At 34.3% G+C, this 23608-nt stretch overlaps 1 protein-coding gene across 1 annotated transcript; it reads left to right on the top strand.

Moving 5' to 3' along the window:
- Positions 1–804: 804 nt before the first annotated feature.
- Positions 805–2626, top strand: LOC112508832 (bidirectional sugar transporter SWEET10-like). Its single transcript, XM_025113625.1, has 6 exons — positions 805–989; positions 1153–1189; positions 1291–1501; positions 1591–1752; positions 1872–1991; positions 2081–2626. Exons 1-6 carry the CDS (start codon positions 944–946, stop codon positions 2396–2398), a joined length of 894 nt encoding a protein of 297 aa, XP_024969393.1. The 5' UTR covers positions 805–943; the 3' UTR covers positions 2399–2626.
- The last annotated feature ends 20982 nt before the right edge of the window (positions 2627–23608 follow it).

Below are 23608 nucleotides of genomic sequence, written 5' to 3'. Positions count from 1 at the left end.
ATGATAATCACCAAATAATTGTTATTATTTCTCCGACCACTCTTCTAAATTTCAACGTAATATATCAAAGTAATTAGCATGATAAAAATGAAATGATCACAAAAATCAAGTTGGAGGAAAAAAAATCCTTTACAAGTTGAACATCATTTTAGAAACAAAAAGAAAATAATTATGAATTAAGCCACACTAAAGTAGAGGTGTAAAAAAGAAAGGGTAGCCTTACAACATGATTAGTGTTACATTGATTTGATTCTCTCTTTTTATCCTAGAAATCGGTTAATTTGACACCATGAATCAAATCTTCTTCACCTAGTTCTAGCAATAATTAATTTTTCAATTCTATAAAACGCTTACATGTAAACTAAAAAGATTATTATATATATAACCACAAGGGTGGTGCCTGATTAGTTGAACTTGACTCCAAAAATCAAAAATACCAGGAGATCTCATCTCAGGTTCAAATCCAAGAAGGAATAAAAATCCATTTGTGGCCATAGAGGTTCAAATGCGGTGACTCCGGGCTCTCTGCAAAGCATGTGGTCGTCTTGAGATTAGTCGGCTCGCATAGCGGGTTGGATATCCAGGTTAATTAAAAAAAAGATTATTATATGATTAATGTATTGATTTTACATGTAAGTATTAAAAAATGATAGAAGAAAAAATTAAATAGTTATCAATCAACCCCTCAATACACTTTATTTTTACCCTTGTAAGTAGATATATATGGATGATATCATCTTTATATAATGGACGCACCACCATTTATCCCTCCTATATAAAGGAAAGGAATCGCATTCTTATTTCATCCAGCATTCATCTCAGCTCTAAGAAGTAGAGAGCTAATTACAGAAGTGCCATTTCTCTAAACACAACCAATTCTTAGTTTTTGAACGTACGTACGAGGAGAGATATAAATATCTGTATTAACTACTGATCAAAGGAGATGACTGGGAACTTGGCTCACCTTACTCTTGCCTTTGGCCTTCTTGGTATATAATGCATTCCTCTCTCTCTCTCTCTCTCTCTCTCTCCCAATCTCATTCTCAATCTCCCCTTTTCTTTTTCCCCTTTATCTTTGGTACCTCTCTAAATATAGATATAGTTTCAATATTATGTTGCTGACATTTAAATTTCACTAATTAACATTTGTAGGTAATGTTGTTTCATTTATGGTGTTTCTTGCACCAATGTAAGTCCCCTATGTCAAATTATGTCATATTTCTGATTCATGCTAAATCTATCAAGTTTCTATTCAGTTAAATTTTGAGCAACTTTTGTATATACACACAGACCGACATTCTACAAAGTCTACAAGAAGGGATCGACCGAAGGGTTTCAGTCGGCACCTTATGTGGTGGGCTTATTCAGTGCCATGCTTTGGATATACTATGCGTTGCTCAAGAGCAATGTCATGCTTCTCATCACCATTAACTCTGTTGGTTGCATCATCGAAACCTTGTACATTTGTTTCTTTCTCTTCTATGCACCAAAGAAGGCTAGGGTATGTACTAATCTCTTTTAACAATGAAATTTCACAATCATGATTATCATTAATTAAGGTTAAACTAACGAAAAGAAACGGTTATGCAGATGGAGAGTTTGAAGCTAATTGTATTGCTAATAGTTGTGGGGTTCGGATTGATTGTTGTCCTCACTCAGTTCTTTGCACATGGAGTTAACCGTGGGGTGATAGTTGGATGGATTTGCCTTGTGTTTTCTTTATGTGTTTTTGTGGCACCTTTGGGCGTTTTGGTAAGTATGCAAGGATAAAACTAAACAATAACATAGTAAAACTAGAAAATAATATTTATTCCTCATAGTTGTAACATGATCTATACCATCTTTTAATATCCATTCTGATTTCTTTGCAGCGACAGGTGATCAAAACAAAAAGTGTGGAGTACATGCCAATTCTACTATCGGTGGCACTCACCCTTAGTGCTGTTATGTGGTTCTTTTATGGTCTTCTCCTTGGTGACTTCAATATTGCGGTACAGCCAAAATAATTATATTCTATTGTCTGCAAACAGAAGTTCTCTAGTTTCCTCTGTGTTTAATCTTGTTACAACTTGATTTCCAGATTCCAAATGTGCTTGGATTCACCTTCGGTATTCTTCAAATGATACTGTACTTCGTGTACAAAAACAAGAAGCCGGTTACTGATGAAAAGATATCCAATTTTGAAGCTAAAATCAGTGAAATGGAGGAGCAAAAGTTACCAGAATATAAAAATCAGAAAATCACTGATGTTGTGAAGCTGGAAACGTTAATCCATTCTGATATTCTTCCAGTGGCTGCAAAATTAAACAAAAACGGATGTGATCAAGCTGGTCATGTAGCTGTTGAACCCAAGGCTGCCTCATATGTGCCAAATCACACCATTGAAGTCGCTGCATGAGATCGATAGCTTTTCATTGTGACTCACAGATATACCAAATGGGTCGACATATGGTTGATCTTCCATATTTAGATGCATCTCCTTATAAATATTTGTAGTTTTCAACTGGTTCCAGATGGAGTTCTCATATATTGCTTGATGCATAGTTTCTTTTCTTCTCTTAACTAACACAATTTTAGTTCTACTTTCTTCCCTGAAATGATTATCAATGTAAACATGTTTGAGGTTCCATATATAGTTATACCATAGTGCTTTGATGCGGTTGAATATTCTTTGTTTCTCGAGTCTCTCATAAACTTGAAAACTAGCTAAAGGTTGTGCCAACCATTTGTCTTCCAGATTAATATTAGACTTTCAACTTCTATATACTTGCTCCGTTTCAGAACAAAATAATAATAAAAAATCCGAACACTTTTACGTTCGATTCTTCCAAAAAAGAAGGCACCATTTTAATTTCTTTTCTGGGAGAACTTTTAAACCTACTTTATTTCTTATCTTTTAGTAATTATCATTATTTCAAATTAACATTGTGATTGTGAATCACAATATTTTTATTACATTCTTAACAATAGGTGTTATGTATATTTAATAAAATTTGTATTTAGATATGTATCAAATGAAATCGTTGAGTTATTTTAGAGAGACGAAATCTTGAAATATCTTTTTCTTGAAGAGCCACTTTCATTAAAAAAAAAAAACACCCATTGCTAGGAAGTAGGGAGGGACCCAGAAAAAAAAATCAAATGGTGGTACCATTTGGTTGTAAGAAACAAATATAGGTAAAAAATTTCAAATTGTGACACCATTTGACTATAAGAAACAATGTATGGAAAAAATTTCAAACTGTGGCACCATTTACCTAAGAAAATGACACTAACAGGATTCAAACTCGGGTCTAGCGTGGAATAAGAGTTTTGCAAACCAACTCTACCAAAGAAAACTTGTTCACATTGTAGTTTCAAAATACATAAGGTGACACACAACAGATTAATACGGTTGCACGTGCCATCGTTGGAACCACTGTAGGTCTGTCACTGCTAGCAAGAGGCTAGGAATACAAACATGAAGCAAAGGCTGCTACATTCGGATTACGACACCAATCAATCCATTTTATAAGGCTATCAAAAGGGGCTCTAAGACTAACCCAATGAAACACAATGGAATGAATCTCGTTAGCAAGCACCAAGGGACTGGCAGACCTACGTTAAAGACTTTATCATTTTTGCTTTTCCAGATAGTCCAAAGGAAGCCTGTAACACTACGTCTAGGATCAACCTCAACTTTGAATGAATGTCGTTGCAATTTGGAGGAACCAAAAGATGCTCCACCCACGAACATCATCCAGAAACGAGACCACCAGACGTTCAATGTTTTCCTGACTTGTTTAGTAAAACTATAATTGATAAAAAAAATGATGTGATGATTCCAGTTGGGAACTATAGAAAACACACCCATAAGACTCTAGCTCAACCCCTTTGATCCGTAAGTTATCTTTGGATGGAATTCTATATAATTTGATTCGCCAGCAAAGGACTTGGACTTTACTAGGAACAATGTTGTTCAACTAGGACAGAGGTCCACAAGGCCTAAGCCCCATGTCGTCAAAAGCTTTCTGAAGTGAGGCGGCAGCCTACATATCTTAATGCGTGTGTGTGTGTTGGCTTGCTTAACAGATAAACTTTACCAAAAAAATTGTTCAAAACATAGGGTTTAAAATTGCGAATTTTGTTAGAAAATAAAACATCACAGATGTTCCCCATTTATAATAGGAATTCTGCATTTGTTGGGAATTGAAAGTGTCTGAGACAAAAATTTCATTCATTCTCGATTCGTAGTGTTTTGATTATTCTTAATAACATTTTCAAGTTTAAACCGTAGATAAATATATGAAATTTTGAATTCCAAATATCCGTCAAAATGATAGACTTATCATGGAGAGACTTTCGTACAAGGGTTAAGATTAGTGATGGCCAAAAACCGGCCCCGAGCCGGCCGGGCCTTACCGGCCCCGAGCCTCAACAATGTTGGCCGTAACCGGCCCGGTCAAAAATGTTGATCCCGATTAGGTGAGTTATAACCGGTTACGGTCGGATGGTCTGGTCCCGGTCCCGACCATTACAAAATACTTTTTGTTATAATTTTTTTAATGATATATATTTTTAATACATTATAAATTTTGTAATTGGGTCACTCAAATACACTTTAAAAATACGTTTTATTATAATAAAATTATATTGTCTTCCAAAAATATATTATAAAATTATTTGAAAATACACTTATTCATCAATCTTCATCTGTATCCCATGTTGGATTGATTTAAAGAGTTCCGGTCTCTTCTTCTAATAGCCTCTTGGTCATCAAGGTCATCAATGTCGAGTTCCTCATCATCGTCATATTTTGAGTAAGTGTCGTCGGTATCAATAGTTGGCGGCATGCTTAGTTCCATGACGATTTCATTTTCTTCCAAATTTTCTTCCACCGCTTCAATCTCCACCAGTAATGATCTCGTATGTTGAATTCTATCAACACTATCCAAGTAAATAGATGCAACACTCCACAGACTTCGGGCTTAGTCTTGTCCAACATATTGAAAAGATCCTGCCACTAAGAGAAAAAGCGGACTCCAAAGCTACGGTACTAGCTTGGATTGTTAGTATATCACGTGACATGCATGCCAAAACCGGGAATTGAGGTTGTTTTTGTTTCCAAAAATCTAATAGATCAATTTTTTCAAAATCTTCGACATTATTTGTGGGGCATGCGGTCATAAAGTTAGTATGTACATACATATTTAGTTCAGACAAATCGTTTCAAAATGGACTTTTTTTACTTGATTCATTTAAAACTCGTTCATTAAATTAGTCATCAACTCTTTCGGACTTTGGCGATGACCGCTAGAAGAACTAGAACCCGCAAATCCATGACTTGAAGAGCTTTGTTGTTGGTTTCCTCCTCCATAAAAAATGTTTATATTGATCAAATAAATCTTGAAAATTACGATTAAACAAACGTTTTTGTTCCATTGAAAAAAAATTATCCGTAGTCGTATATAAACCAAACGCCACACATGTTTGTGTAATTAAAACTTCAACATTTATAATATTTAAATACGGGTTTAACGCCGCAGCACAAAAAAAAAACAAATGGGATGCTCATAAAATATTTTAACAATTTCTTTTTCATTGAACTCATCAACCTTCCCCTCAATAGTGATGGTCTTCGTATTGTGCAATCTTACTTGCCAAAATATATAATTGGTTTAAAACTAAAGGGCTTGTTGGATAATAAATACCGGATAAAAGTATTGTCGCATTTTTAAAATCGCCTAAAATATCGTACAATCCTTCAACCACGACCCAATCAAGATTTCCAATAGAATTTTACGGATAATGATATCTATAAAATGAAAAAATATTTTTTTTTATCAAATTTTCAATCATAAAATAAGTCGAATTCTAACGAAAGGGCATATCGAACCTCGGTCCCAAAGCATTGAAACCAACGTCTTCGCAATATTTTCTATATTCCGCATACATTTTCTTATCCTTTGTGAAAATTCGCCGCAACATAAGTCTAAGCTTATTTGTTACGGGTTTACAAATATTTAAACCGTCTTGAACACTAAATTTATTATGTGTGCATAACAACGTGTATGAAATAATTTATCATTTAAAATAGGTGTCAAATGACACTTTAATTTTTCCACACATAGATTGTTATTACTAGCGTTATCAAATGAAATGCTAATTATTTTAGTAGTTTAATTATAAAATGCAAGACATTTTTTAATAATTGAAAATTGACGTGCACCCAAATGTGGTGCACCAAACGGTTTAAATGCGATTACACGTTTGAATAAATGTCACGGTGAAGGATCAATCCAATGTGCCGTTATGCATATATAAGAAACCGGCAATCCGTATAATACGCTCCATATATTACACGTTAAAGAAATGTCGTTAGGCAAAAGAGAAAACATTTGTTGCATTTCAGCTCGACATATTTTCCATATTTTAATTGCATCACGTCTAAGAGTTTGACGACTTACCGGCTTGTATCGTGGTTGTAGTGTTTCTCGGTTCAACTTCGTAACGTGAGGGTTGTCGAAATGTCCGAAAGGCAACCCGACTTGAATGACACATTGTGATGTCATTTATCGGTTCAACTCGGTATCATAAAACCATATTTGACATAGAGTGTCAAGTATCGGTTGGCTTGAATAGCCCCCCGACCTCAACCCCGGGCAAGTTTTTTCGGTGTGTCGCCTTAAAGTAGAATTTTCTTCTCCTGTAACGTCCAGGGATAACCTATCTACAAGAGCAATTTTATCGCAATTAATTGATACATATGTATGCTTGGTTATGCTAAATAATCAAAAGCATACTCAATAAGATAAGTGATGATTGCCAAAATATAATTTCCAGACTATATGAGAATACATTCCAAAATATCTCATAAAATCGTCAAATGAAAATGCGACAAGACATTAATATTTGTAGTAGGAAAAAGATCAGAGTAACATTTTACGGGCATCCTACATATGCAAAGTGTCCTTTTTCTTGTGCTGCTAACAAACTAACTAATTCTGATAGTTTGATTGTTGGCACCCACAGTTGATGGTTCGATATTTCATGGTCTACCATGTCATTGTTATAAATCGAAGACTAATTTTTATTTCTCAGTCAATTAAAATGAAATTCTAAAGTACTTTTCTTTTTAGTTTGTATAACATTAACAGACACGCAACAAATTAAGTTCACTTAAATTGAAATGAACATACATTTTGCCCGACAAGTGATCATCAAGAATAGAAGTTTCTTTGTGTCTAGTCATTTTGACAAACTTTCCAATGTCGTATTTTGAACTTAAATTACTTGTTATATACTTCTCCTGATGCACAAAAAATCATAAACACTTGCAATGCGAGCTCATTAATACAGATGGAATGTTTGTATCAATCATCAAAATTGATCATGTAAAATGTGAATTCAAATAAAAAGTAAAATCGGCATTTGTTCCAACATCTTTGTTTGTTTGTGTTTGTAGTGACAGTCTGCATTTGTTGCAAAATTTCTATAAACATTGTTGCACCATTAGTGTTAGGACGATTAATCTTTTAGAAAAAATTTATTTGAATAATTGTGACTACCACATACACTACAAAGACTTTCACCTACGCAAGGATTCCTCAGTCTTTCTTGGAGAAGGTTTGGTCGGGAAAATAATCAATGAAAATATGTCAACGAATATCATTGAGATCTCCAACACACCTTTTTACCGACTTCAAAAGGCCATAAAAGAACTATCAGTCTCAACCGTTTGATTTGATAAAAATATAAATACATCTGATCCAGTACTTAGAAATTTTCTTGATCATAGCCTTGTAATAGTTATATATGAAGAATATCATCTAATACTCGAATCTAACATAAAGTATTGTTATCCGAACTAAGCTCTTACAAACCAGATTTCATGTTCGGATTTCACTTAAGATCTCGGATTTAAATAGTTGATTAGCATTCGGATTTATAACTTAGGAAGTGTTTTGGGATCAAATATCGGATTTGATGTTTCTTCATCCGAATTCAAGAATCCGAATTGAACTTTTCACATGTTCATTCAGTATTGATTTTCAAAGGCCTAAAATACAAGTCTTTTCTAATACTTCATAAATAGTCTTGTTGGAATATGATATATATCTTATATTTCAGAAAGATAGATAAAAAAATTTCTTATTTAAAGTCTTCTAATTATAGTGTTGATCAAAGAACAAAAAATATTTAACAAAATCGAAGATCGATTGAAGTGAGACCAAGATTATCCACCAAAATGGATTATCCACCAAAGATAAAATCAAAAGTAGTCTGACAAATACTACTTCTGGCGAGCTGAATTTAGAGTGCAAACTTCTCCACCAAGTTTGGCTCACCAACTCTACCGACTCTTAGCCTGGTATGGGAACTCTTAGCTTCCTTTCCTGAATCTTAGCTCTTATCTTTCTTATTTATTCTGACTACTATCACTTTATAAACCGGGCCTGGATAATTAAACCTTAACGTATCAGGGTAGTACGCCTGGAACAAGAAGGTTCGTCGTACAATTTCGGCGATTACAAAAATAAAGGAGTATATCCCTCTCCCTTAGTGTCTTTCCACTTTCGTCGTTCAGGAACAAACACTTCACCTAATTCTTTTTAATCCCGACCCGCTTTTTCCCCACTAACTAATTACGTTACGACCACTGAACAAACTTGGTTGACGAACATAGTTTATGCGCCGCTAATGTAGTGGCTTGTCGAGCATTTGACAAACTCACACCATCCATTTCAAATGGGATTTGTCCTGTGGACACACGAGCAATCCAACCCGTAGGATTTCCTTTTTCCTTTTCCCATTCTGACTTCTGTAGGTTTCCCGGTAATAGGGAGATCTGTGAGAACTCTTACCCATATCTTACCATTTCTTCGGAATTGTCCGCTCATAGTACGATGGAATTGCCCAATTATAGTTTAACGCGCTGCTTCAATGGCTCGATATGAAAGACGACCAGCTCTATGGCATGAAATCCCCAAATAAAAATTTCAGTGAACTATTGAAGCTATCAGTGTGATTGATCAGACAAGTACCAAGGCTTTCGGTAGACTTCTTTCATTTCCGAATTTGCTTGCGACAAGTCCTAGCATTAGTATGAGTTCGTTGACCGCGTAAGGGTGATCCATCTTGATGACGAATTCCACGATAACAAGAAATAGAAATTAATCRTTCGATGTCTGCTCGTTCTCCCCTCTTCAATTCCCAATGAACAACATGATCTTGACYTATCATTTGTTCAATTTGGTCGATCTGATACTTAGTTAATTCTTTTATCTTTATGTTCCCACTGATACCTAATCGATAACGAACCAGAATGGCTTTTTTAGGCCCAATTCCATCTATTTTGTTGAGGTAATTCTGACTTGTTCATCGGCAACTGATCTAGCTCCTAAAATATATAACATTCTTGATCCTTCCTTTTACTAGTCTTCTCGGCTGGAATCAAAAAAGATTCTCCGCTCTGCTCCTACTCCTTCTTCTCCTTTAGGATAGGGTYGTCGTTGGTCCTTCTTTCACTAATGATCTAATGATCTCACCATTTTCTAGTAGTTCTCGCGAACGCGCGAGGGACCATCCTTTCTATCGCTTGYCCTTTCTTTTCACTCTCAAGACAAGGCTCTCTCTCTCTTTTATAAAGCGAAGCAAAGCGCATGGCACTGAAAGCTCAATAAACACAAACGAGCAAGATGCAGGGCATAGCATAAATGAAACCGCTGATCATTTCATAAAACATATATGCTTGACCTTTCTCGATGCTTTTTTTGGGTGACTCACCAACCGACCCAGCAGTGATCGATGACAGAATGGTACGAACAAATCAAAGTCATTGGATTTGGCAGTTCTTCATGGACTTCTCTCTTTAGCCYTTTGTATATGTTCAAAAATGGGTGTGCACCTCCAGATGGGAGGGGGCCGGCCTCCTACTCACTATCTAATAAACCGGCTGGCTTATTATCTGAATGAGATCATAAAGAGAGAAGGTAGCCCAAATCTTCCAATAGGCGCATACTAAAGGTTTTGAAAGAGCGAAGAAAAAGGGGATGTTTTGTYAATAGGAACAAGAACGTGTTTATAGCCGTGAAGACACGGGTTGATAAGGTGGCATTAAAGCCGTCGGACTTTATCCTGGAGTTCCCAGAACGAGTCCGAYAGGGGCCCCGTATCATTGAGGTCCTCGAGAATTCGGAAAAGATTTTCCAGAGAATCCTCCCCCGTCGCGGACCGGGGGTTGTCGAGCGTGCGAGCGCCCCTACGAATCCAATCCCCCCCTAAGTCCAGCGGTATCATTTTTTGGATGATCGAGGCTTTCACTTCCATCCGGTCTCGTGCCTCGATCCGATAGAGGTCAATGACCTCTGGAGGTGGGAAGGGCGGAACTCTCTCCAGAAGTCGGCAGAGTATGCAATTAACACTATCTCCGCCGATTACTTGGTTATCCAAATAAGGATAAGCTTCCACCGCCGGCCCTTTTTATTCAAAGGCTGAAATGAGATATAAGCATGCAGTGTTTGACATGTCAGATAAAGACACATTTTAAAGTTGGACAATGACATTTAATAAATTGATGGCTATGAAAGTTCATCTGTCACTTGTTGCAACTTACGCATTTTGAAAGGAATTCTGAGTAATAGTTCTTAGGCAAAATTGATGTCAACCATATGAAGGACTGTCTCAATATTTCATATTTGAAAGAGTACATTCTTACTCTTTTAGTTGTTAGAAAATTTGTCATCAGTCAGATTGTTCAGGATCGGGTCTTACCTTCCTAGTTTTTGCAACAAATATGTAATTCTTTTGTCTTTAGTAAACATAGAGGACTAAAGGTGAAAATTTATTGTGTTTGTATTTAACTCCCTTCTACAAACACCTCTTGTGTTAGTCATTACCATTCCAGGATCAACAAAAACAACATATCAACAAATCATCGATGGAAACTATCATCGAAGGTTTCTTGAAGTGCAAAATCACTGAGGGATCCTTGTAGACAAATCCTATCGACAACTTTCTTCTGAAGGATGCAATCATCAATGGTTTTCTGGAGGATATATAGAATCACCGATGGTTTTCCAAAGGATGTTTACAGAAGTTCTCTGAAAATGTTCGACAACTATCTTCTTAACACCAACATAATTGTTCGGCGAAAGTAATTGCCTATGATATGTCGGTAATCCATCACTGATTCTTGAATTTAAAAACAATTATTCATATATTTCCGTATAAATTCACAATTCCTTTATATAATGCATTAAATGAGAAAAAAATTTACTAGTTATATTAAAATGATTGGATCCAAAACAATGCATATGAAGCATGAACATATATCAATAACTAGCTAGAAGGGAAGGGAGAAGGGTGGAGGACCTAGTGAATTATCTAAAAAATATATCCTCAAAGTTCTGGAGAATCGATTACGAAAAGGTTGTCCTTATTGCCATAGCAACGCATTCAACCTCCATCAGAACTACATGCACTACGTGTTGTGCCTTTCGCTCCACCTCCCATGCCTCTAGTCCTTGACCAACTTCTCTGTAGTTTTTTTTTTTTGTAATTCCACTACCTCAAAATGTAAAACATATGAATCTGTTGGCAATAAAAATTAACGGCATAATAATAGAAAAAACATACTTCTGTTAACGGAACAACAACAAAATCTCTCCCGATAACGCAATTGGCAAGCTCAATTGTCATAGCTAAAGCGGATCCTAAATCGTGTCGAAGCAGAATAGTTATGTGACCCCTTCTCCGACCTCCAACACCATGTACACAAAATTCTGGATCATTCAAAGGACGGATACTAGGCTCGGTGTCAAACTTTTCCAACATTATATGCTCATAAGTCTCCTACAATCTTATACTAGTACCCAGTCCCAAAATATATGTGCACAATGGAAAAAGGCACGTGCCTTTTAGACATGTGCAGTTATTATATTTTTTAATTAATTAAAGAATAATTTTACTCTTAGTATAATAGATAGAGACTTCATCTATCTCATAATTAAGAGTATAATTGGAAATTGTACACCTAATTTTAAAAGCAGACATTGATTTTGAACAAAGTAAAGTAAAAATATAGATATTTATTTTGGGATGATCGTGTGAGACTTTAAATATTGGCAACAGAATAACTGCAAATCAAGCATTTCTATAATCCACTTTTAACAAATAGAGCTATCAATTAATAATGATAGTCACAATGTCAACCAATCCATCTAGTAATTTCCCCTAACATCTACCCAGTAATGACAAGTCAAAATAAATAATAGTAACTAATGTGTTCTAACAAATCCTAGCTATAAAACATAATTAAGTCACATTAGATTTGAAATCTTAATACTGCAACTCTGGCAGCCTTTTGTGTAATGAAACAGGGGCGGAGGTATCAGGGATCACAATCTCCATCCCCGCTTCCCTCATCCCCGTCGGGAATAAGATTTCATCCCCATCCCCGTCTAGGATCCCCATCGGGGAATCATGAAATTTTCCTCGTCTATACAAATTAATCTTTTTACGTAATGTTTTTATATATTAATATTATGTATATAAATGTCAATTTTACATTTAAACGACATATAATGCTAAAATACTAATTATCCAAATTTTAATTGTTGCACTTGTATAAGGTTAACATAAAAAACGTACTTCAAACACCAATATATCAATTACAATACTTAATGATTGAAGTTTTATATAATCACGTCGCTATATCAACAAAAAATTCTCATAAATAACCAAATCAATAGTGTAATTTTTTTACAAGTTTTCATCGTGGTATATTGATATATTTTTTACATTATATATACTCGGTGACTCCTCAGTCAAACCAGGATCCGGTATCAGATTCGCATCGATATGTGGTTTTTTGCTATCCCTAAATGTTACCCCAAAATGATATGGATATCAAGCAAATAAAAAATAAAAAAAAATAAACAGGCAGATTAGCTGATACAAAAGGCCTACTGATAAGGTTGATTGGAACTAATCATTTTGTGATGATATAAAGCTCGTTAAAGAAACACCACAAAACCAAAGAAGCTAACCTCATATGACGAGATCCATAAGGACCAGAATCCCACTTATATAAAGTGTTCACATCTTCGTTGTCGATATATCCGCCTAAAATTGTGGGTTGCTTTTCATTTTATAATGAGGATAAAGTTATAGAGGACATCAAATATTTCTTGATTTATAAATAGACTATAAATAAACGTCATTACTGGATTAGATATTTGTTTATTCTTTATGCCAAAATTCATGCAAGAAGCACATTAAATTATGTCCCTCAATTTCATTTTTTAATTTTTTAAAATAATAACTATGATCTTATTGTGTAGTAACATTTTAACTTCTCTATTTTATGTGAAAATTTTAAGTGAGATACATATTGTACATGCATGCTATAATATTCATTACTAATTAAGGTTGCCAATTTTTTCTCATTATATATATATATGGTGTTAAATACTGTGTGAATGTTCAGTCCCTTTTATAAAAAGAAATCATCCGAAGGTAAGAATAATCCTTAAAGTGAAACAATGACGAACATGGATACACGACTAGAAAAAAAAAAGTTTCATTCATCAGAGATTTAATTCAGCAATCAGCACCGTAATATCATGTGTCGTAGCATCACTTCATGCATATGGTTTTTCTTTTTTGGCTTGCCATTCATTCAGGCTTTATTTACTGTTGTTCATCGATGTCACATAGAGAAGCTACTGAGAAAACAATGAGCAGATTAGAGGCTACAATGAATATCCCAAAAGGTGTCCTGTTCTTCTCTCCATCCCCAATTTGTTGTCTCAAAGAAGTTCCAAGTGGAAAAGAACTTCTCAGAATAGGTTTAAGTATATATGCACGTGTTCAAATTTTAGGATGAAAGAGAGATATAATCTCAAATCAGTTTTGCAAATTATTAACCCAACTTTACAGATCAGTGAGAATATGTGGAGAGAATTGAGCAACTTGTAGGTTGATCTCTAAAGCAACCTCATCTCTAGCAATCTTTTCTTTTCTTTTCATTTCCTTTATTTTCTTTCTTCTTTCAATTTCATTTTTGTGTTTAATGGAAAAAGAACTAGTGTATTTGTAGAAATAATTTGTTACCTTAGGCTTTTTAGGGTAAGTATTGGAATGGGGCGGAGACCCCAATTTCCACCCCCACCCCCACCAAGGAATATGATCACATCCCTATCATCGTCCCCTAACGGTTTTTATCTAAAAAAGTAGACAATTAAGGGGAAATGTATATAAAAAAGAAATGTCAAAATATTATTTCTAAATCTAAAAGATATTAAATCTAATTCTTTATAAATAATAAATATATATATTTAATATTCAGGGACAAGGCAGGGCGAGGACCATATTACCCAACCCCGTCCTCATCCCCGATTTTTAACTTCCAGGGATCCCCATCACCATCCCCGGTTTTGCGGGGAATCCCAATCTCATATAGAACAGGTCTCATTCTCATGCATATTTTAGGGTGTATCTTATCAGAAACAGTAACTTCGATCACCATATTTATACGGAAAAAGATTATTATTGAACACACACCCACTAGCTTAGGTTGGTGCAGTGGTTAAATAATGCAAGATCAGGTGATGTAATCGAATAATCATGTTTTGTTTCTTGCTTATATACGTTGAATAATGTTTTTCTTATCTTCATAAATCTTGAAAGATTAAGACACGGCTATAGTAAGACGAGTTCATGTTGGGGTTTAAACCCACAATGGTCCCCGAAAACTAATAAATTTACAAACTTTATGCTAAACAATACAATATATGGCATCAACCGAACAAATACTATATATGATTACAAATTGAATGCATCATAAGTAAAAAAGAAGCAAAGCAAGTAATTAAACACTCGCAAATTAACCTGGTTCCACCACCGGAACGTGGTGTACGTCCACACACAAATGGATTATCTTTATTCATCAAAGAGAAACAGAAAGCCAAAAGAAGTTTACAAACCGAATTCACAAATTGTGATTCGGACTCTCAAATCTAAATCCTGACAGTTTTTTCTTTCTTCAAATTCGTGACACAAAAGTGGAGATATTGATAGGTGAATAATGCTTGTATCAAAACCCTACACGAGTGAAGCTCAATTCGAACGGTAAATATACAATATTTTTGGATTTATCACTTGGCATGGCATCCATGATTATAAGGCACGGTAGCACCAAATATCCCAAAAAACTGAAATCAACATGTATCAAGACCTATGGGTGTGCTTGATTATAATAGAGCACCAATCGTGCTTAATGTTTTTCTTGGGTGTCCGCATGTTATTGTTTCGTATCACGTTTTTTTCATGAACAATTCATGGTCCAAAGTTTTTAGGCTTCCATCATCAAAAGTTATTATTTTTAGGATGGTGTTCAATAAAACTAAATGAATAAGTATTAGTAAATAATGAAGATAAGGCTTGCAATCCACCTTCAAAGGATAGAAAACGAATGCAACAAGCTCTCATGAAAGGGCGAGGTCCTCTTTTTTCATTTGTTTTCTATCAAAACCATTTGGTGGTTTTATTCGAACCATACAAGTCATTAATAAAACTTCCAAAGCAATTGCAAGTCCAACCTTGCAAACCATCTTTCCAAAAATTGAAATATCACATGCAATGTCATTGAGGCACACACACATATATTTACATTTATAGGTTGTTAATATTTGTTAATTAAGTCATTAATTTCTCCAACCGCACACCCACGGTTTTCTTGCTTTTCTCAGCTAGGTATTCAAAGATTTTAAGAAATTCCAACAAAGTTATTAGGTGTTTTAACTTTATTAGGGTGTGTGGATGATTGAGTTGGATTGAATGATTTAAAAACATTTGAACAACCATCTACGGTTTATAAAATCTCACCCCAACCCAACCCAACCCGATTGATCAGATTGGATTGGTTGGGATGGTAGGTTTTTTACACTTCTAATTGATCAATGTTGGTCCCATGACTGGTAGTGCGTTGATTAATTAACATTCATTGATAAGCTTATCTAGCTTTATGCATCTCTTTTATTTTGATTGCAGAATTGCAGTTTCAAGATATATAATATCACTCTTATATATATGAGACTGATTTAAAACCATAACCAAAAGTTATTTACCGTTTATAATCAAGAATTCGTAAAGAACTCGTAGTTGTAAATCATAATCAATGTAAAATAACATTTCACAAATTAAGTGTCTCGTTTTAAATTTCATCAAATATAATATTTTGCACCTTTCAAAAAGAGACCTCAATTTAAAATTTAAAATAAAGTTTTAAATTGAAATAGCTACACGAAATGATGTTGATCAGCTTTAATATCATAAAATTAATGTATAATTAAAAGTAATGGTTTGTATATATATAAAAAAAAAACTTCAGAAGTTGAAATAATTGTTAAAAATATTTAAAATGCAATCCATTTCTCTACACTTTCAAATGTTAAGATTTAGAAGTAACATGTCATAAAAATCACAAAATATGTAATTTATACTTTAGAGTTTAGAGGTAGTTTTTCTAGGTGATATTTCTTTTCTTTTCCTGGTGGTTTGATCTATACTTATTGATGATTGTTGTGTGTAGAGAAGATTTTTCTATTGTTTGTTGATGGTAGTGGACTTTAAGCGGCCTAAAGGTCCCGTGGTTTTACTCTCACATTGAGAGATTTTCAAGCTAAAACCCATGTGCTATTAGTGTGCTATTGTTTATTGCTTATGGGATTGATTATTATTGCATTTAGTATATCATATTTGTTTGCATCCTCGTAAGTTCATACAAGTCAGGAGAGTTTGTCCAACAAGGTTTATTCTGCATTTATTATTTAGCGTCATTATGGCGTGTGTTTTCATAACATGTACATATCATCAAGTTTTAATGCATATTATTTGTGTTTGCTTGTTGTCCGATAAACCCGATAGCTAGAGTTGGGATCTTGCCTCTAACCGTCTGTTCTCTATTTGCTCTTTGAGACGGAACATCGAGAATGCTTACTTGGGAATGGGTAAAAAGGAGACGCGTTGGAATCATTTGACACACCCTAGAGTAAACATATTTATCTGGAGAGTGATGCTCGATAAAATCCCTTCTCGAAACAATCTCAATAAAATGAATGCGGACCTCGATAATATTCTATGTCCGCTTTGTGGCTCCGGAATTGAACCTTACTAGTCATCTCCTGTTCTATTGCATCGTGGCATCGGAGGTTGGAGATTTATTGAAAGATGGTGGCCAATATCCTTTCCCACGGACAGGTCCATGGAATCGATGATCAACGGAATCAACTCTTCAAACGAGGACAGCCATGTTAAGAAAGCTCTAGAAGCAGTCTTCTTCACCGGTTGTTACATTTTATGGTGTTTCCAAATTAGATATGTTTTCGATAGTTCCCCTCCTTGTAAAGATTCACTTCTCGATCAGATTGTGGAGAAATTGTTTACTTGGATTTCGGCTAGGTGTATAGGAAGTGTTAAAGACTCAATTACGTGGAGGTTCCAACCATCTGATTGTATCAGAAACCTGTAATCTATTTATCTCTTGTTCATTAGCTTCTTGCTAGCGTGTATTAAAAGTTCTGGTTGCCGTTTCAAAAAAAATTGTGTTTGTTTTATATGTGGATTATATTGTTCTATTAATTGACAATTCAAAGATTGTTCTTTTGGAACCGGCAATTCTTAAAAAGAAAGAAGCTAGCCATAGGCTAGCAACAACAAGAGATTATATCGACCCGAGACACAGGAAGAAGGAGACGAACTTCACTCAATGAAGTTTTTCCGACTCCCTTTACACCTATAAATCACCCATCTAAAAGAATTATTAACGATAAAATCAAACTACTTACTCAATCTAGGCTTGCAGTTTTCAAAAAAGGACAATTCAAAGATTGTTCATAAGTATACCTTAATTAATCATACATGTATACACCAGTATGATCAGGTGAGCTATATATGGATCGATTGTGCTAAGGATTAAATTGATGATGGTGTGTTCATTCAATATTTTTATTTGTGTTGACTGTATTTTGTGTAATTGGCAATTTAAATATGGTCCATTTGTATCACGTTATCATATCAAGCACAATAGTGTATCTTAATTTATTTTGGTGCAAGTGTGCATCTTAATTTTGAAAAATTATACACATTTGACAATTTTGTATATTTTATGAATGATAAACACTTAACCCTTATATACTAAAATTCTTCATATTTGCAATTGATCATAGAATTCAAGTCATGATCAAACTATGTTCAAGGGTGAATTTCAAGAACGAAGAATCTTGGTGTAAAAATAAGATCATATCATCATGCCAAACGCCAGAACTCAAAGAAATTAATTTATGCATGCCACAAAGACGTCAACAGAAAGTCAATTCTACTCAAAAATAGATCAAACTTCATATTTGATTCGAAATATCAAAAGGCAAAATAGAAAGAACAAAACTTTACACTACAAAACAAGAGATTTTCACTGACGGAAAAATTTGCCTGTAATCCGTTGCTAAAATTCGGATATGTCAATGATTCCTCAGTGAAAGTCTATTGGAACAAAGGTCGTGGGTAAAGGCATCGGTGATGGTTATGTCGAGTGGATCACTGACAGATTATGTCGATGGATCATCGAAGGCAGGAATTATCGACGACACCCTTTACTGGTTGATTTCCAAGCGACAATTTTTACCAGAGGAAATATCCGTTCAGTAAAATTAGATTTTTTTTAAATTATCATTTCATTTTTTTCTCCAGGACTGCAGAAATATTCATCGATTCAAAAATTATTTTCTTGAATCGTTGCAACTAGAAGTTTGACAATTATATATGGGATAAGTATAGATATCATTTCATGTGTTTAACTTGTACCTCCCAGTTTTGTATTAAACTAAGGCGGAGTTTATTTTTCAAAAGGTGCCGAAATCTGAAGTTTTATTTCATTTATGATTTATATAAGAGATGGTGTTGAAGTCTAAAATCTGAATCAATAAAACTATTTGTTTTTGTAAATTGACAAACATTTAAAGTCTGAAATCTGAATCAAATAAGATTGTTTGTTTTTGTAAATTGACAGACGTATGAATTCTGCATGAATCAATAGTTTGTTTTTGTAAACTGACAAACATCCGAATATGTATAATTGTATATTTTATCCCTCAAAATGTTATATTGTGGAATATATAAAAACATCAGTTCATTTTATCCCACTTATACTACCATCTACTTTTAACACAATTTCACAAACCAAAAATTCAATTGAAATACGTCAACTGATTCAACACACAATAGTTAACAATTCAACAGAGTCTCATACAACTAAAATCAATATTCATTTTGCAAATTGTGTCATAATTTCTTCTCTTAAATTAGCCATATATGTTTAGTCAGTGATACTCTCATGAGATTGAATCTCTTGAGCCTCATCCTCCTCATTGTCCCCTTGCCCAGTGATTTGGTCATACTTAGAAAATAATGCATCACTTAAACCTTCCTTTCGTATGAAGTTGTGAACCGCAAAGCATGCAATAACTACTTTTTGATCATACTCAATTGTAAATGGCGTTCATTTTTTTAATACCGGAAAACGTGCTTTCAAGACACTATAAGCACGTTCAATAACATTTCTAACTTTTGCATTAGAATGATTAAACTTCTTATACTTGTTCATTGCATACCGACGACGGAAATTTCCTAGTCAATATCTAACATTATGATACGACGCCATAAATCCTCGAGTATTCGTATAAGCCGCATCACATAGATAATATTTATCTGAAACAATAAATAAAATAGTTATTAATATACATATAGAAAATATATTACCTCTAAATCATTAGTATACTTGACGGACGAAATTGAAATCCAGTAGCACCATATGTTAAGCTTTGGACAAAACTCTAAAATCATATGCAATCCCTTCCCACTAACAACAACAAATGTAAAAAAACCATGTTGAAGTCACAAATTGCCTAAATATTTTGATAACATTCACCTTTTCCTGGTCCTCTATATAAATGTTGTTTTTGAATAGTACAACAACATGTTCCATCAAGTGCGCCAATTGCTCCCTATATTAAAGGTAGTAGTCAAAATGTATTTAGTAAGGAAAGCTGTACAATGATTATTGTATTATTATTTACCTTAAATATTCTTCGTAACCTCCTATTATTCTCAGGGATGTCTAGATTATGATTGAATGATATAGGAACTATGATCTCTTTAGCAAACTTGATCATTTTACTCGACACTTCATGAAAAAATTTATAAATTGTTTGTGCCGAGTGTTGAAACCTATATTTCAACACTCTAAAACATTGATTGTGACCTATAATCATCACAAAGATAGCCATCTTTTCTTCGACCAATATATGTTTGTTATGCGTTAACCAACCTTTTGTTTTAAAATGATCGCATAGTGGAATGAAAGCATCACGAGACATTCATACAAATCAATACATTGTCGACCTTCAAGTAGCTCATTCGTAACATGATGTCCAGTGATTGCAGACGCATTATCTATTTTCCTTTTTAAACGCCTTTGTCTCAAGTAGTTAATATACAAGAATATGACAATGAAAAGTATCGTTTTTTCTTATTATCCTCCATGATGAACCTGTTAAATTAAAGCATAAATAAAATTATAAATAAAAGCTTGTTCAATATCAAATGCATTACAAAAATAGATATCAGTTAACAATAACCAAATAACAAGTTCTACATAGTCAAATATCAAACACATAACCAAATAACATGTTCAGATACAAAAGATTTAACCAAATAATAACTTGTTCAAATTCCAAAAACTACTCAATGAATCTCAATCTTCTCACCGTCCTTGAAATTCATTCTATGAATATATCATAGCCTAAAGGAGTATCAACCATGTCTCTCTTAATAATGATGTATGGCCAAAAATGTCAATGGATGCACTCTAAAGAGGACTCGTTGGATCAAGGCCAAGAGTGTTCAACCGTTGAATACAAGCTTTAAAGTTTGAGGTTTGTTGTCCAACAAGCGTGTGAAGTGGACCCCTCATTTCAAAAGTCAATTCTTCCATATCGACCTTGATTTTACTCTTCTTGTTTGGTCTAGACGAAGGTGCACTTGTTCCTTCCGCATTTGAAGGATTTGCACTCGGTTTATTGGCATTTGGTCCTTCCTCATCATCTTCATCCTCCTCATTTTGAGTAATGTCAATGTGAGATGTAAATTATGATGATAATGATGAAACTATAGTCCTCTCATGGGTTGAATTAGGGCCATACACATAAGATCCGGTAGCAAAAGTCCCCTTGAATAAAGCTATACACAATTCAAGAAATACCAATAGTGATGTTTTTAAAGTTTTTGTTTTTGGATGTCCCTGCATCCAAATTGAAGATAATATTTAAACAATACCCATACTATTGTCATTACTCTCTAAGAATGTAAAAAAAATACTAACCTTGAAAAAATCTTCCCATTCTTGATTGGATAAGTTGAACATATTCATTTCAAGATAATAAATATTCTCTGTTTTATTTCTCAAGTATGCCCATCCCGATTACTTTCCTTTTAGATAATCATATTGATTTTTCAATTGTTTTTGTGTGAGCTTTCCGTGACACCTGCTCAAGCTTTGTTGCCAATTTTGCCCCATTTTCTTTTCATACAAGTCTCTAAAAAGAATTTGGTAATTTCATTTGTCCACCTTATACGTACATTCTCGTCCATCACTAATTGACACACAAGAAAGAATCACATTCATGAGGTTTACAAACACAAAGTAAGAAGTTACAAAAAGAATCACATTTCATGAGGTTTTCAGGAATTTCATATGGATTCCAACTCATATCCAACCATTAACAATTCAAGAAAGGATGATCATGATTATGTTTGTGAAAAAACAAACTTCATATCCAACCATTTAAAGCATCCACCATGCTAACAATTCAAGAAAAGATGATAATGATTTCATGTGTGGAAAAGCTACTTCATATCCAACCATTTAGAGAATTTAAAGCACCTACCATGTTAACAATTCAAGAAAGGATGATCTAAATTCTATTTTGTGAAAAAACTACTTCATATACAACCATTTAAACAATTTAAAGCAGCCACCATGTTAACAATTCAAGAAAGGATGATCTAAATTCTATTTGTAAGAAAACTACTTCATAGTCAACCATTAAAAGCATCCACCATGTTAACAATTCGAGAAAGGATGATCATGATAACATAACAAATATTTGGAGAACCTCTTGGTTATTTTTTTCAGAAAGAAAACATAGTTTACCATTTTTTCCAAACATAAAAAATCATTGCAAAAATCCAAAAGCAGATTTAGTAATTAATAAACAGGGAGAAGTATCCATCTTGACAATATATAGATATATCTATATCTATATAATGTATAGTAGGATATATGAGGTGTTTCTATGAAAGGAACTATTTGGGAGATGGGTCATTACTGCTGCAGCAAACAGAAAGTCAAGAGAGGTTTATGGTCTACTATTTGGGAGATGAACCATCACCGTTGCAGCAAACAGAAAGTCCAGAGAGGTTTATGATCTGAGGAAGATGAGAAACTCATCAAGCAGATCAACACCCATGACCATGGATGCTGGAGTTTTGTCCAAAAACTTGCAGCCTAGTAGTTAACATCTTTTTGTATTCATGCAGTTTGTAAAACTTTCATGGTATTTCTTGATAAATAATGTTCCGATTCTAGATGTCAAAAAAACCCAACAACCATGACAAGGAATGATTTGTTTGAATCATGAAATCACCTAACAAAAAACACCCATTACTAGAGATCGACAGAAACAGAACCAGAAACAGGATGCACAAGCAGGAAACACGATGCAGAAACAGGAAATAGGACATGGAAACCGAAAGGAGACCGACATACCTTAGAGATCTGGAGATCGATAAGGCTTTAAGAGGTCAAAAGGCTTGAGAGATGGAGAGTCTTGAGGTTGAGGGATTGACAGCTTGAGAGCGAGATCTGGAGGCGGAAGATTAAGAGGTGTTAAGGGTTTTTTTCACTTAAAATTTCAGATGAGAGTCATAGCTTTTAAGCTCTTATTTCGAATAGAAAAAAACAAACACTCTGAAAACGAAAAGGTCTGACTGAATCAGAGTTCAAAGGACATTAAGAGCCAATTTTGAAAAAAACAACGAGCCCCTAAAACTATCGTTCCCAAGAATCCAATATTGAAAGGGTCAGAGGCACCATCTTCCCAAAATATCTTTTCTCAAGAAAGTTTCACATAAATGAAAACCAAGTCATTCAAACCACAGCCATTTCCCCTCTCGTAAAAATGGCAATCACCAAGAACACATATCAAGATAGGTTCCAAATCAATATAGACAAGGATGTTTACATTGTTATTTATCAAATTGTGAAGGGCTATCCCACTTCTAATTTCAGAAGAAAGGTAACAAGAAGCATCTGATCATTTGTTTTCACTGCAAAATTCATGGGCAAGAAACAATCAGTGTAAGTACACAATACAAACAACAAGAGTAAGAATTCTTCTGTACTTCTCCGGTGCTAATATGTACATACCTGCAAATGCTTTTAGCAAATCGGCCACATTCAGATTTGGCAGAAGGTCAAATACATCCTGCAATTAAGGAGTCAATAAACTCT

The sequence above is a fragment of the Cynara cardunculus genome (assembly GCF_001531365.2).
Source record: "Cynara cardunculus var. scolymus isolate 2C chromosome LG 3, CcrdV1, whole genome shotgun sequence".
In the NCBI taxonomy this organism is placed as follows: Eukaryota; Viridiplantae; Streptophyta; class Magnoliopsida; order Asterales; family Asteraceae; genus Cynara; species Cynara cardunculus.
Note: the sequence above shows the minus strand (reverse complement) of the source record. Positions and strands in the feature narration are given on the sequence as shown.